The 14,021-nt window shown below is 37.8% G+C and overlaps 1 protein-coding gene across 2 annotated transcripts in view; it reads right to left on the bottom strand.

Moving 5' to 3' along the window:
• LOC128640878 (protein-glutamine gamma-glutamyltransferase 5-like) overlaps positions 1 to 14,021 on the bottom strand; it is a 125,594-nt gene that overhangs the window by 44,925 nt on the left and 66,648 nt on the right. For both annotated transcript variants that reach the window (XM_053693331.1, XM_053693338.1), the window contains 4 exons: positions 13,627 to 13,765; positions 11,430 to 11,533; positions 7,687 to 7,926; positions 5,330 to 5,746 (listed from right to left, as the gene is read on the bottom strand). In XM_053693331.1, the coding sequence (XP_053549306.1) occupies positions 5,330 to 5,746; positions 7,687 to 7,926; positions 11,430 to 11,533; positions 13,627 to 13,765 (900 nt within the window). The remainder of the gene's footprint in view (positions 1 to 5,329; positions 5,747 to 7,686; positions 7,927 to 11,429; positions 11,534 to 13,626; positions 13,766 to 14,021) is intronic.

The raw sequence follows: 14,021 nt of genomic DNA, 5'->3' as shown, positions 1-14,021 counted from the left end.
GAATGTTAGTGAATTTTCCTTTCAAGGGCATGGTAACAACGGCAGTGGGGCAGGAGTGGGGAATGGCCAGAACACCACTGAAAATAGATAGGATTGTAGAAGAGTTGGCAGCATATCCGTTAAGGGATGAAAAAATGTTATTGACAAATGTTTTGCGTCAAGGTTTTATTGTTTCTGTTAGAACAGAGGTTAAGGGTTCAATGCAGGCTAGAAACCTGAAATCAGGATCAGAATTTCAAGAGGTGTTAGCCGAAAAGTTGGAGAAAGAAGTGAGATTGGGTAGAATGGCAGGGCCATTTAGAGAAAAGCCTTGTGTAGATTTGGTTGTGTCTCCTCTAGGGGTGGTACCTTAAAAAAAAAAAGGCAAATACAGGATGATATGTTGTTTAATAAAAGGACAGGGTGTGTGACTATGGCACACACTACTTGGAGGATTTTCTGGTAGTGGGGAGGGCTGATGCGGGAGAATGTAGAACTTAGAAGGAAGAGTTGGAGTTCATGTTAAAGGAATTAGGGGTGCCAGTAGCAAAGGAAAAATCAGAGGGACCAGGAACAAGGTCCCCCCCCCCCCCGGGAATCATGATAAATTCTGTGAAGGGGCAGTGTAAACTCCCAGCCGATAAGATTGATAAGGCAAGTCAGATGATTAAAGGGATGCTAAAGAAAAATAAAGTAATGTTCAGGGAGATACAAAAGCTGTTGGGGTTTTTTAAACTTTGCATGCAGAGTAATACCAGTAGGCAGGATATTTAAAGAAGATTGGAGATGGGACCAAAAGGGGGCTAAGCGGCCAGAGCATATGGTTTGGATAAATGCAGAAATGAAGGAAGATCTCAGAGTGTGGGATTAATTTTTGAGCGATTTTAATGGAATCAGGATAGGGGAGGAGGTGAAGTCAATGGAGGAATTAGAGTTGTACTTGGACGCAGCAGGCAGTATTGGTTTCAGGGCATATTTGCAGGGAAGATGGAGTGTGGGCAAATGGCCAATGGATTGGAAATAGAAAGCTTGGGTAAAGAACTTGACATTGCTTGACTTATTACCCATTATAGTGGCAATAGAACTTTGGGGCAATATATTGGAAAACAAAAGAATAATATGCTGGTCCTATAATAAAGCAGTAGTTGAATAATTTATCATCATCCTCTGGTCCAGTAATTAAATATTTAAGATATTGAGTTTTGAAGTGTCTTAAGCACAATGTTTGTCTCAATGCAAAGCATATAACCGGGTATAATAATGTGGTGGCGGATGCATTATCACGTTTTAAGTGGGACGTATTTAGGAAGGTTACTCCAGGAGCAAGAAAGGAAGGTGATTCCTGCCCTGTTTTTCTTTGGTAGATTGGCAGCGAATAAACGGAATCGGGGAAATGGTTGAGAAGCCTGTGGCGCCAAAAACATGGGCGGTATACAAGAAGTATTTAGAGCAGTGAAATGAATTTAGAGGGAATATGGGGCAGAGTGTGGAAGTCAGGTTTTTAGAATGGTTATGAGAATTAAAGCAGGTTGGTATGAGTAAAGGACAATTAGGTACGGTGCTAGCAGGAATAGCGTATTTCACCAGTTACATGGTAGGACGGATTTAACAAGGAGATTTTTAGTAATGAAAGTAGTAAAAGGCTGGGAGGTGGGCAAAAAGAAAGGAAAAGATAAAAGGGAGCCTATAACTGAAGATAGACTTGAGGATATGATAGCAGTGCTGAAAGAGGTATGTTGTGACAGAGATGAGGCGTTGATATTTAAGGTGGCATTCTCATTGGCTTTTCACAGAGCTTTAAGGATAGGAGTATTGTTGTCTAAGAATAAGAAAGATACAGATAGAGGCTTAAAACATGAGGATGTAAGATGGGGTGAAAAGGCGGTATCGGTTTCGATCAGGAAGTAAAAAACAGATTTTGCAGGTAAAGGGGCATGGGTGTCAATGAAGGCAGCAAAAGGATTATCTTATCTAGTGGCATGTATGAAAGAGTATATGTTAACGGAAAGGATAGGGGGGTCCCCATTTCCTGAGACATAGGGACGGGTCTAGTGTCACAATTTTTCAATTCAGAAAAGTATTAGAGCAGGTGGTGGTGAAGTTAGGCTGGACAAATGCAACCCCCCCAAAAAAAACAACAACATTTTCTCCTGAAATAAGAACCAAGTTAAATGACAATGTTTTTCTCTATCTCATTGCAGGAAGAGCTTTGAGATCATGGGTGGTAGGGCATTCTTATGTAAATTGGGAACATGTCAGGGCATTAGTGCAAGGGGCTCATTTAGGTTTTAGACATACTGAGGCCATTATTAGGTGGATAGGTAAGAGGGAATGAAGTTGGATGAGTTGGTGGGCACTATACAGCAGGCAAGGCTGAGATGGGGGCGCCCTTATGTGTTAATTATGCATCTGGGTGGTAATTATATTGGATCATATCCACTGAGAGAATTGGAGGAGAAAATAAAAGAAGTAATGTGTTGGCTGGCGTTAGCATGGCAGGGTGTAAAAATAATATGGTCAAATATAATCTTGAGATTGTTTTGGAGGCATACAAAAATGCAAAAAGTGGGCTACAGATCTAGAAGAAAGATTAACCAAGTAGCAGCTAAGGCAGTGAAGAGCATAGGGGGTTTAGCGCTAGAATATCCTTTAATAGCAGCAAAAATGGAGGAGATAGACAAGATGGAGTGCACTTAAATGACGCAGGTAACAACCAGTTCCTGGAGGACATCAGGAGGATACTGGAGGATATGATAAAGGTAAGGAAAGGTCACTGTAGATCGCTAAAGTGGTTTAGTAGCGGAAAGAGTTATCTTTGTTGGCGGTGAAATTGGGATCTGGCACGTAGGCGGGGCATATGAGGGGTGGAGAGGATCCTATGAAATGCCCCAACCTAAGTCGTGATTCGGTGGTCTAGCTAATGGTTGGTCTATGCTGCAGGTTCTCTCCTCCCCCTCTTGCTCTGCCACATGGGGGTTTTGTGGTCCTCCCCTCTGACATGTGAGATCCAAGTTCATGTTCAAATGCTGGTGCATTTTTGTGATTTTGAATTTGCTTTGGGGTATGTTACTACCCAATAAGAAATTTAATTTAAATTATTAAACGTGACCTTTCCATATTTCGCCAAATTCTGGTGTCATTGTCTTTATTTCAAAGGTAGCCATAATGGAAAGATTTGGGGAAGTTAATGGTCGTGACAGGTTACAGGGGTAAAGGTTATAGATATATGAAAGATAAATGTAGCCTCTAAGACCTTAAACAAGCAGACGGAATGAATATGACCAGAGTGTCATAAGGGATGGGCTCCTAGCTGGAATAGCTGGGGAAAAGGGGGTGGATTTCTTGTTAGGAATAGAGGAGGGGTATACTGATAAGGAGTGTGGTATGGGATTAAAAAGATAGCTGGTAGCAGGTTGGGAAGAGGTATATAAACAAAAGAAAACAGGAAGTGCATCATACTAACCTTTTTTTTCCCCTCCCACCCACCCTAGATTCAATAACCATTTAGATGGAACTATCCGGAGAGGTCACGGCGAGAGTTATGAAGGAATTGGCACGGTTATGGGCAGGATGTTAACTATTTAGTTGGATTGTAGTAAGACAGCCCATGCTCCCTAATAAGCAGCTGAAGCTAGTAGGTGACTCGAGTGGTCTACACTAGTTGACGGCGATAAGGTAACAAGCAGCTATATATATATATATATATATATACATTTTGTTGTACAGTGACAAAGGTTTTGCGGTGAAATTGGGATCTGGCACATAGAGGTGGAGAGGATCCTCCCCCCTGACACGTGAGATACAAGTTCATGTTCAAATGCTGGTGCATTTTTGTGATGTTGAATTTGCTTTGGGGTATGTTACTACCCAATAAGATTTTTAATTTAAATTATTAAACGTGACCTTTCCATATTTCACAAATTCTGGTGTCAGTGTCTTTATTTCAAAGGTAGCCATAATGGCAAGATTTGGGGAAGTTTATGGTCATGACAGGTTACAGGTGTAAAGTTATAGATATATGGAAGATAAATAGAGCCTCTAAGACCTTATCTGTTTGCATAGACGCTGCTCGGTCAGCACTCCACAGCACCTATACCAAGGTTTGACTTTCAATATATATCCACTGCAGTGAGATTTTTTATTTTGTACAGGTATATAAATACGGACATGTTTGTCCTCCTTGTTCTCTACAGTTTTATGATCTAGCTGGACTTTTTATTGATTGTTTTTTATTGAGGTATATAACTCTGTTTTATGAAATGTACGGTTACATGCATTAATCTGTGTCATGTTTTATTTTGTTTTACTTATGTTTATATCCAGTACATTATATATTTTATAAGCATCTTATCTCCCTTTATACATAGTGTTCTTCATTTTTGGTCAAGTATCAATTAGCTAATGATTTAGCACTCTCCCTTATTGTTGGTTCTTAGTCTTTTTTAACATTTGTTGAGGAGCATTTGTTATTCTTAGGGTGCAGCCACATTGAGAACCTCTAGGAGTGTTTTTCTCTTACCTGTTTTGTACCACAACCAAGCGACTATACAATAGTGCTAATTATAGTTTTAATGAATATATGATATTTACACCTAAAAGGTTATCTGTGACCATTTCACAGTGTATTGTACATGCACACAATAGTAGAAATATTTCAAATCATCTTTGAATACTGGCAAACCTGTCAAAAAGGCCAGATTTGAACTTTATCAATAGCCTTGATTGTTGAATTTGATTTGTCTATTTTGTTATCAAAATAAAGTGCAACGCTCATGGTCGGCGGCTCATTGCTGAAGCTGTTGCTGTCCATGCACTGTATGGGTGATTTTCCCATGATACAATCTGAATTTTTCCCAATATAGAATTTTATTATTGGAATTGGATTATGATCATTCAGATCTTGGAAAACACAAATTTAGAGACTAAAAAACGCAAATACATGGTATCGGAAAGATTGGAATCTACCCATTTATGTATTTATGAGATCAACATTTGAGATGCAGTTCTACATAGACATGAAATGATGTACAAATAACTAGAAATATAATTGTTAAATTATTTAAAAAAACACCTGGAAGTACACTTGTCATGCAATTATTATTTATAATAATTAAAACAATAACTTAACAAAGGCATCCCCCCAAAAGTTTCTCATTGGCAACATTTTAATTTAAAATTAAAAATGATTACTTATTGTTAATGTAGATGAGCTATCATATAATTTAATTAGAACACTAAATCAAATTAGTATATCTTAGAAATTGTAATTGTAAAAAAAACAGACCAAACAAAAGTAAAAAAAAAATTAAACAATATTCTACAGCCTTTGAATAAATCAAATGCTCTTTACCTTCAGAAGGCCCGAGGTCAATGTACATAGAATCCTTCCAGAACAGGTGAAGGACTTCACCATTATGTTTCACAGACTGTGCATTTAGTTTTAGCTTTAAGGTTTTAGGAATTGAAGCTAAGTTGGCAGCCAGTAAAACTAAATTGATCGGTTGTCCAATTTGGGGAGAATCTGCCAACTTAAACTTAAGCAATAACTTTGCATCTTGTAGAGGTTTATTGACAGAAGTATCCTGGAAAGAGGATCCATTTAGGGAAGATCTTCTACAATAGGGTAAAGTGCCATTTTCTGAAAAGCCATTTGATGCAAATTCATTGGTGCCATTATAATGTATACTTCCATTGGTTAGTGACTGGGGATGTTGTTTGTGTAAATTATTTGTAGCTTTTTGTAATATTTTCCTTTCTTCTATGGTACCTTATTTAAAAAATAGAAAATAAAACATTTTCAGGATTTGTGTTTCACAGAAAAAAACGTTCTGTATACATATATAAATATATTTTATCCAAACATCTCTAAAGAATACACCCCTTTACAATATGGCGATACCTAAAGGGACATGGATGTCAAAATTAAACTTTAATGATTCTGATTGTTTTAAAAAAAATATAACCATTATCAAATGTACATCCTTTGGGGCCGATCTATCATATGTCCGGCAGACATTATCCGCTGTAGCGGATCATGTCCGCCAGACATCGATAAATACCAACAGCATACGCTGTCGGCATGTATCTTTGCACAAGCAATCATTGTGCAATATTGCCCCCTGCAAATTCGCGGCCAATCGGCTGCTAGCAGCGGGTGTCAATCAACCCGATCGTATGAGATTGGGTGGATTGATGTCCGCAGCCTCAGAAGCGGCGGACAAGTTGATGAGCAGCGGTCTTAAGACTGCTGCTTCTTAACTCCTGTTTTTTGGTGAGCCTGAAGGCTCGCACAGAAACAGGGCCATTAAGGGCCATTCAGCCCTTAATAAATCGGCCCGATGTCTTAACAATTTTGCCATTTCTTTTCCTAAAGAGCTCCAAGCATTATTGCTTACAGAGCGCAATAGAGCGCATAGCCTGTACTCCTATAATGTTTGGTGGATTCCATTATCACACTGATTGGAAAGTTTGATTATGTTATGTACATTTAATACAGACCATCTAGTTGCATCAACATTAGTCCTATGATCAAATGTGCCTAATATTATTAACTAATATTAATAATAACATATTTATTTATATGCCTAATGATTACTATTGTATTTAGGGTACATTGTACTGTAAAATGTTCTCCCCTTTAATGTGCTCCCATTTTGTCATTTGATATAGTTACTCTTGCCTGTTCAAACCCACACTGAAAATATGAGTACTGCAGTATTATCCAAGAAAAGCTATGTAAACAACAGGCAGCAGCATAAATCAACCTCGCAGTAGAGAGTGGAAGAGAGAGACCAGCCCATGTAGGGTTAGATTACGAGTGGAGCGCTAACAGTTACGTGCAAGCTATAAGGAGTTTATCTAAGGTGTTTGCGTGCAATTGTTTTTTCCGCTCGTATTACAAGTTGAGAGTGATCGCTTGAGTGCAATTGAAGTTAACTCTTGTCAGATTAGTGCAACCTCAGATCTCTGGTTAACTTTTGCAAAACAAAAAAGTGTCACAAAACACATCAAAAATACATGTAAAAGTACAGCTACACTCACAATAACACCATCTAATAAAAATTATTCCTGCAGGGCATTGTAAAACAAATCTTATCCGCTACTTGCCTGAGTAAATAGTCCCTTTAACCCTTTTAATGCTAAAATATAGATATAATATCCTGACTTGTTACTTTTGGATATGCAGGATGATCACATGTTTTATGTTAATAAAGCGTTTTTATCTATTTAGGGTTTTTTTGCCCCTAAATTTTATTTTCTACCCTTGACGATAAAGGGGTTAAAAAAGCGCCTACATTTTATAAATATCTAATCAAGTAAATTTCAACATTAAACCAATAATTCCATCTTTGTAATATGTGGGCAATATTTGCTAAATAACTTATGGGGTATTTGTAAAATCAAGACAAAATAATGATTTCATTTTTGCCCCATTTTTCAGTGTTAAACTCCTATTTTTTGTTATTTTATATACCGGTATAGGGTATCATAAGAAATGCTTGTTTGTTTAAAAATGGAATATAGTATGTATGGGTGCACTTAACAAGACAGCACCTGATTAAGGTGAAACCAGTAGTAAGAAAAAATGCCAATATTGCCCAACTCCTTTAAGGACAGAAACTGGGAAAAACCACTGCCCTTAAAGGGTTAAAGACACTTTGTGGTTTGCTAATTGCTAATGTTACCAGTTCTCTGAGTGAGTTATACCTTCTTCATACTTGTAATTATGTGTAACATCTTCTCGGTCATCTCTACCCACACTTTTTGTGCTGATGTTTGTGCCAACCAAATGAGCGTCACGTAAGTGCTTTTCCTCTCTTGTCCCATTAACTGTCCAGGACACACAGTCAGCATTCACCATAGCAAACACAAATGGGCAATCGTAGTAGAGTCCCACCTCTCCCTCTTTGATCGCTTTAACAGGTGCAGGTCCGCAGCAGAATGTTCCTAATGATATACAAATATTTTACATTAAACACGGTGTTGTTAACATGAAAGAAAACAGTAGCGTAATGTGCATAGCTGGCAACAGGATCTGACTCCGATCTTAGCTTAATTCTCAGAATTAAGCAGTGTTTGCACCAATTCCTCAATTTGTTAGCTCCTGGGGAACAGAGTAATATAAGACATTTTGAAAGTTTTAGCCCTGATTTGGCCCTAATGCTATAAATATATATTGACTAGGGAACTATGGCCCTCAATTTAACTTAGACACTGGTGAGAGGCAAATGTAATATTTTTTTAGGATTTTGGTGTGTGCTGTAGTTGCAGCATATTCTGATGTGAAATGTGATGAGGGCATGTGACTTATAGAGGAGCTGTAGTACCAGGGGCCTGGTGTTACCTGTGAATAAGATATGGGGCTTTTAAGACAAGGGTCTGATGAGATGGCTTTCAGAGGAGCTGTATCATAACTCCCACGATTTCCTGAAGGCTTTCTGAGACAGGGAAGTAAAAGAAATTGTGCACTGTGGCCCATCTGTTTATTGTAGGTGGGTCCTGGGTGTGTTATTGGTGGGAAAGGGCATATCTCGGGTGGAGCTGGGGCAGTTTTGAGAAGTACGTCCATGGTCTGATGTGTAAAGTGTGATAACGGCATGTTGCTTTTAGATTTCTGCTGGCGCTCATGCTTGGAGTTTAACAATCTTTTTATCTACTGTAAAACATTTTAGTACTGTGCTATGATGACATTGGGCTAGATTCATGGATGCCCATTAGGCTGTTGAGGGATCTTGTTGTAAAGACAATGGCCTCTAGTTATTAAGGTCTGGCGGACCTGATCCGACAATGCGGATCAGGTCCGCCAGACCTCGCTGAATACGGTGAGCAATACGCTCGCTGTATTCAGCATTGCACCAGCAGCTCACAAGAGCTGCTGGTGCAACGCCGCCCCCTGCAGACTCGCGGCCAATAGGCCGCCAGCAGGGGGGTGTCAATCAACCCGATCGTACTCGATCTGGTTGATTTCCGGCGATGACTGTCCGCCTGCTCAGAGCAGGCGGACAGGTTATGGAGCAGCGGTCTTTGTGACCGCTGCTTCATAACTGCTGTTTCTGGCGAGTCTGAAGACTCGCCAGAAACAGAGGCCATCAAGCTCCTTACAGAGCTTGATAACTAGAGGCCATAGTCTGAAATTCATTGAGCTTAACTTCACCTTTCTTTTCTATCTTTTTTAATTACAACAGTGGCCCAATACATGATGTTCACGCACATAAAAATTAGAGTAAACAGAGATTTGTATATAAAATATTTAGTTATGCATAATAAAGCTATTTTGCAATATATTTTCATTATTTTACCCCCTTTTCATGTAATTTAGCTCTGAAACTTGAGCAATTTCTAATACGCAGAACTCGATATGCTGACTTTTCAGGGCTTACCCTGCTACATATCTTTCCCTAATTGGCTTTAATGGATATGAACAACAAATAAATGCATTTATACTAAATTTATGACCGTAGCTAGCCTGTTTTAAGCTGACTAAAGCCCAGATTGGTTCCACCAAATAAGCCAAATGGTGGGTGGAGTTTGACTATTAAATATTTGCAGAAAAAAAGGATGTTTAACATTGATACATTTGATTAATATGTTATTCGTTAGCATTTGATTAATATGTTATTCGTTAGCATTTGATTAATATGTTATTCGTTAGCAGCACAACAGTAACGTCTTGTAATTACAAGGTGTTTACTGTCCCTTTAAATCAGAACACCTAGCAGTGCGTAAAAACAGTAATTGTAACCACAGCACTGCAGAAACATGTTTGCAAAACGATAGCATATGCGCATGATTGTAATGGCAGAGTCATACTGGATACAGCAAAGTTTGCCTTAGCAGTCTTGCAGACACAAACAAATGGCTGTTCTTCGGTGCTCTTGAGGCATATTCTGGATTTTTTTATCTAAACCTAAACTGTTTTTTTTGTCCCATTTCTTTCCCCTTCTATATCAAAACTGACCAGATGTTGCGCTCCATGTACTAAGCAGCGACTGCTTATGGGAGCCTAGTTACTGCGGCTTACAAAGTGCTATTCATATGAACACTGCTGTTTGTTTGCACAAGAGCAGGAACAGAGCTGCACAAGGAAATAACGTATATGTCCAATGCCCGCTCGCGAAGATGGACAGACAGATTACATAGTTGGGAGCCTTGTCCGCCTATTTGTATTTCTTTTATTTTTGTTGATCTTTTTTCAAGTTTTATTTTTTGCATACGTTAGAGTGGAGTGTTTTATAGACATTTTTATTTTTGTTTTATTGTTTTTGGTTTAATTTGTCTATTTTGAAATGATTTGAAAGCAGATTTGTGATGTAGGAATCCTTCCTGTTGCAGCTGTTCACTTCTCAATGCATAGAACACGTTCTTAAAGGGACACTATACCCAAACATTTTCTTTCATGACACGTAGAGAATATAATTTTAAACAACATTCCAATTTACTTCTATTACCTAATTTGCTTTATTCTTTAGATATACTTTAATGAAGAAATAGCAATGCACACAGTGAACCAATCACACAAGGCATCTATATGCAGCTACCAATCAGCAGTTACTAAGCATATCTAGATATGCTTTTCAGCAAAGAATATCAAGAGAATGAAGCAAAATAGATAATAGAAGTAAATTAGAAAGTTGTTTATAATTGTATGCTCTATCAAATTATGAAAGAAAAAATTTGCGTTTCATATCCCTTTAAGAAGAATGGGACTTCATTAATTATGGTGGAGAAGACTTTGTTGTGACAGGTGGCAGTTACAAATATTTAGGAATTCTAGGGGTTGTGAAATTGTGGAAATATTTTCTCAGTGACACATTTAGTTTGAGAAATATATTTTATTGAATCTAACACACTGACTTGCAAGTGATAAGCAATAATAATTGTAATAGATTCCACATGGTACAGCACTTAAAGGGACAGAAGTAAACACCTTGAGATTTGTAAATTAAATGTTTATTTATGCATAATGAAACTACTATGCAATATATTTTCATTATATTTTTTGCCCCTTTTCATGTAATTTAACTCTGAAATTGTAGCAATTTCTATTACTCAGAACTTGAAATGCACCTGCCGATTTCTCAAGGTTAAGTCTGCTAGAAATGTGTTCCTAATTAGCAAATAAATGTATTTTATACTAACTTTATGACCGCAGCTAGCCTGGTGGTCTGCAGACTAAAGCCCAGATTGTCTCATCCAAGTAAGACAAATGGTGGATGGAATTTGGCTATTGAAAAATAACTGCAGTAAAAATGATGTTAATTTGTGTTAAAAAGTTAACACTTGGCTGATATGTTATTCTTTAGCAGCACAACAGAAAATGTTTTGTAATTTTCAAAATTACAAGATGTAAACTGTCCCTTTAATCCATTTTCTACCTGCACAGAACTGTGTTGAAAGGGTCATCTTGTTCTGAAATGTCTCAGGTATGGGCATGTGCGCCTCCCCCTTACCGTTACTTGTTTCCTGTGGAGTTGGATCCAGTACTTGCCACCCTCCATATCCTGGTGGCAAATCCCTTCTAGTCATCCAGCACTCACACCACACATGGAAATTCCTGCAAGAGGGTGTTAATGTCAATCTGTTAATTATGAGCTATATCATTGATGCATAACAAACTGGGATGTTTTTAAATAGGAAACAGGTTTTTAGAAAGGAGAAACATATATATTTTTTTTATAACAATGCTTCAATATTTTACCAAAATAAGTGACACAAACCTACGTATAGACGGAGTAACACAGACACTGGCTCTGTAACCTGAGGAAAAAATGAACTAGTTTCAGAGAACAGGAAAACTGCTAAATTCAGAAAGAGATCTCTCCAGCCTCACCAACCCATCCAGCCTCTACCGGGGCTGATTTATTCTAGGCATCTAGTTTACTAAATGACACTTATTTCTCCACTATTTAGTGAATAATCTGCTTACAATAAAATTGGTATTGGTGAAGCTGCTGAGGCCATGAATCTGGAGAAACCTCTTGTATGAAATTTTCCCAAAAGTATCTTCCAAATGTGAAGGGACTAATATTGAATGGAACTGTGGGAGGAAATATACTGAATGGAATGGAATTATTCTGGCTTTCCATTTTACTTGAATTTTGCTTGTTTCTCTTGGTATCCTTTGTTACGAAATAAACTGACGTACACTCATAGGACCTCAGGAGCACTCACGTGCCTTTAGCACTCTATAACAAAAATGTTTGTATCAATGTTATATATTTCTGTAAATATCACTGCCATAGAGTTTTAAAAATATGTGCACACTCCTAAGCTCCTATCAGCCTATCTAGGTTTACAATTCAAGAAATGATATCAAGAGATGCAATCAGCCAATCTGATTGAGCTCGCATTCTATTGGCTGATTGGAACAGCCAATATAATGCGAGGTCAATCCGATTGGCTGATTGGATCAGCCAATCGGATTGAACTTCAATCCTATTGGCTGATTGCATCAGCCAATAGGATTTTTGCTACCTTAATTCCGATTGGCTTATAGAATCCTATCAGCCAATTGGAATTCAAGGGACGCCATCTTGGATGACGTCATTTAAAGGAACCTTCATTCATAACCCGAATTGTTTAGAATTATTAGGTGGTTATGAATTGCTGTATATGAATTGCTGTATAGATTTTCACTTTATACCTTTGTTTTATTTAAACACACTAGACTGATACCTTTGCAAATAAACACTGAAACAGTCAGGTGTAGAAGGTTACCAATTAAGGGTACACGCCCTTATAATAGAGAGGAAAAATGTTAGTTAGCACTAGATAGTAGGTATATAAAGCAGGACAGTAGCAGGGTAAAAAACATGCCTGAGGAAATGGCGTATGAGCCGAGAAACGCGTTGCATTTACAGGGGGCTTGATTGTATGCCCCTAGTTCACTCCTTTGTATATGTATTTTAATTTGTTTTTAATAAATAAAACTTTTTAATTTTTAAAAAATACTCTTGTGAGTGATTTTACCTGCCTGCACCTGCTTGGAGTGGAACCCAACACACAGAAGTCTGCCACTTTTGGATATTGCATCCTAAGGAAAGGTCCCTTGGTGGTGAGCTGACACACCTTACCATAGTATGCCAGCTTGCTCCTACTAGCACATAAGTGTGCTCATCTAATATGTGAGTACCCAATCTTTCTTTGTGCTAAGTTAAACACCATATCCTTTGTGATCTGCACAATTTGGTGCTTTTCCTGTTTTTTATTTTGCTACTTCAGTTAATGACTGATATCCTCTGTGGGTGAGCTGTCACACCTGATAAAATCTGCAGCCTGTCCCTACAAGCACATAGGTGTGCTCCAGAGCCTTGTGAGTACCCATTTTTTTTTTTCTGTGGCTTTATGCTTATTTGATGATACTACACATGAGGCGCCCCTTTGTTTTGTCTTTTATATAATATCTCTGGACCATTGTTGGTGAGGAGGAGGCTGCCATCGTTGGGAAGAAAGATACACTTCTTAATCTGAAATTGAACTTTCCTTTAACATGTTGGCAATTCTAATTGTATTTACATGCTTATATATCATTGAGGTTATCACTAGCTATTTATTAGCGCACACCCTTTTGTTGTGTAGATAGTTAATATATTATCAGTTCATATAAAACTTTGCTTTGTTCAACATATACAAGAATGTGTATCTTACCAAATGCTGTCAGATGTCTTTTTGGGCAATAATTTACCACTAATATCATAATATTCATCGATTAGAAGATTTCCATTTGTATCATGAGCAGAGTTGAAGTTTGTTATTACACGGGAAGGAATGCCTAAGCATCTCATAACTAGAAAAAAAGAAGAAGAAATTCTTTGGAAAAAAATACACTTATATAATTTCCACTTAATCTAAAAGAAATATAAAGAAGAGCGAGCACCTCATGGTGCAGTTATCCAAGGTAAAATTCAGGAAAATCAAACTGGCTGACACATGGTTACTCACAAGGGTGTAACCATTTGTTAGCCACCTTGATTTTACTGCATTTTACCTTGGATAACTGCACCATAAAGGTGCTCTTCTTTATATTTCTTTTAGATCATCCT

The sequence above is a fragment of the Bombina bombina genome, chromosome 1, assembly GCF_027579735.1.
Source record: "Bombina bombina isolate aBomBom1 chromosome 1, aBomBom1.pri, whole genome shotgun sequence".
Lineage (NCBI taxonomy): Eukaryota > Metazoa > Chordata > Amphibia > Anura > Bombinatoridae > Bombina > Bombina bombina.
Note: the sequence above shows the minus strand (reverse complement) of the source record. Positions and strands in the feature narration are given on the sequence as shown.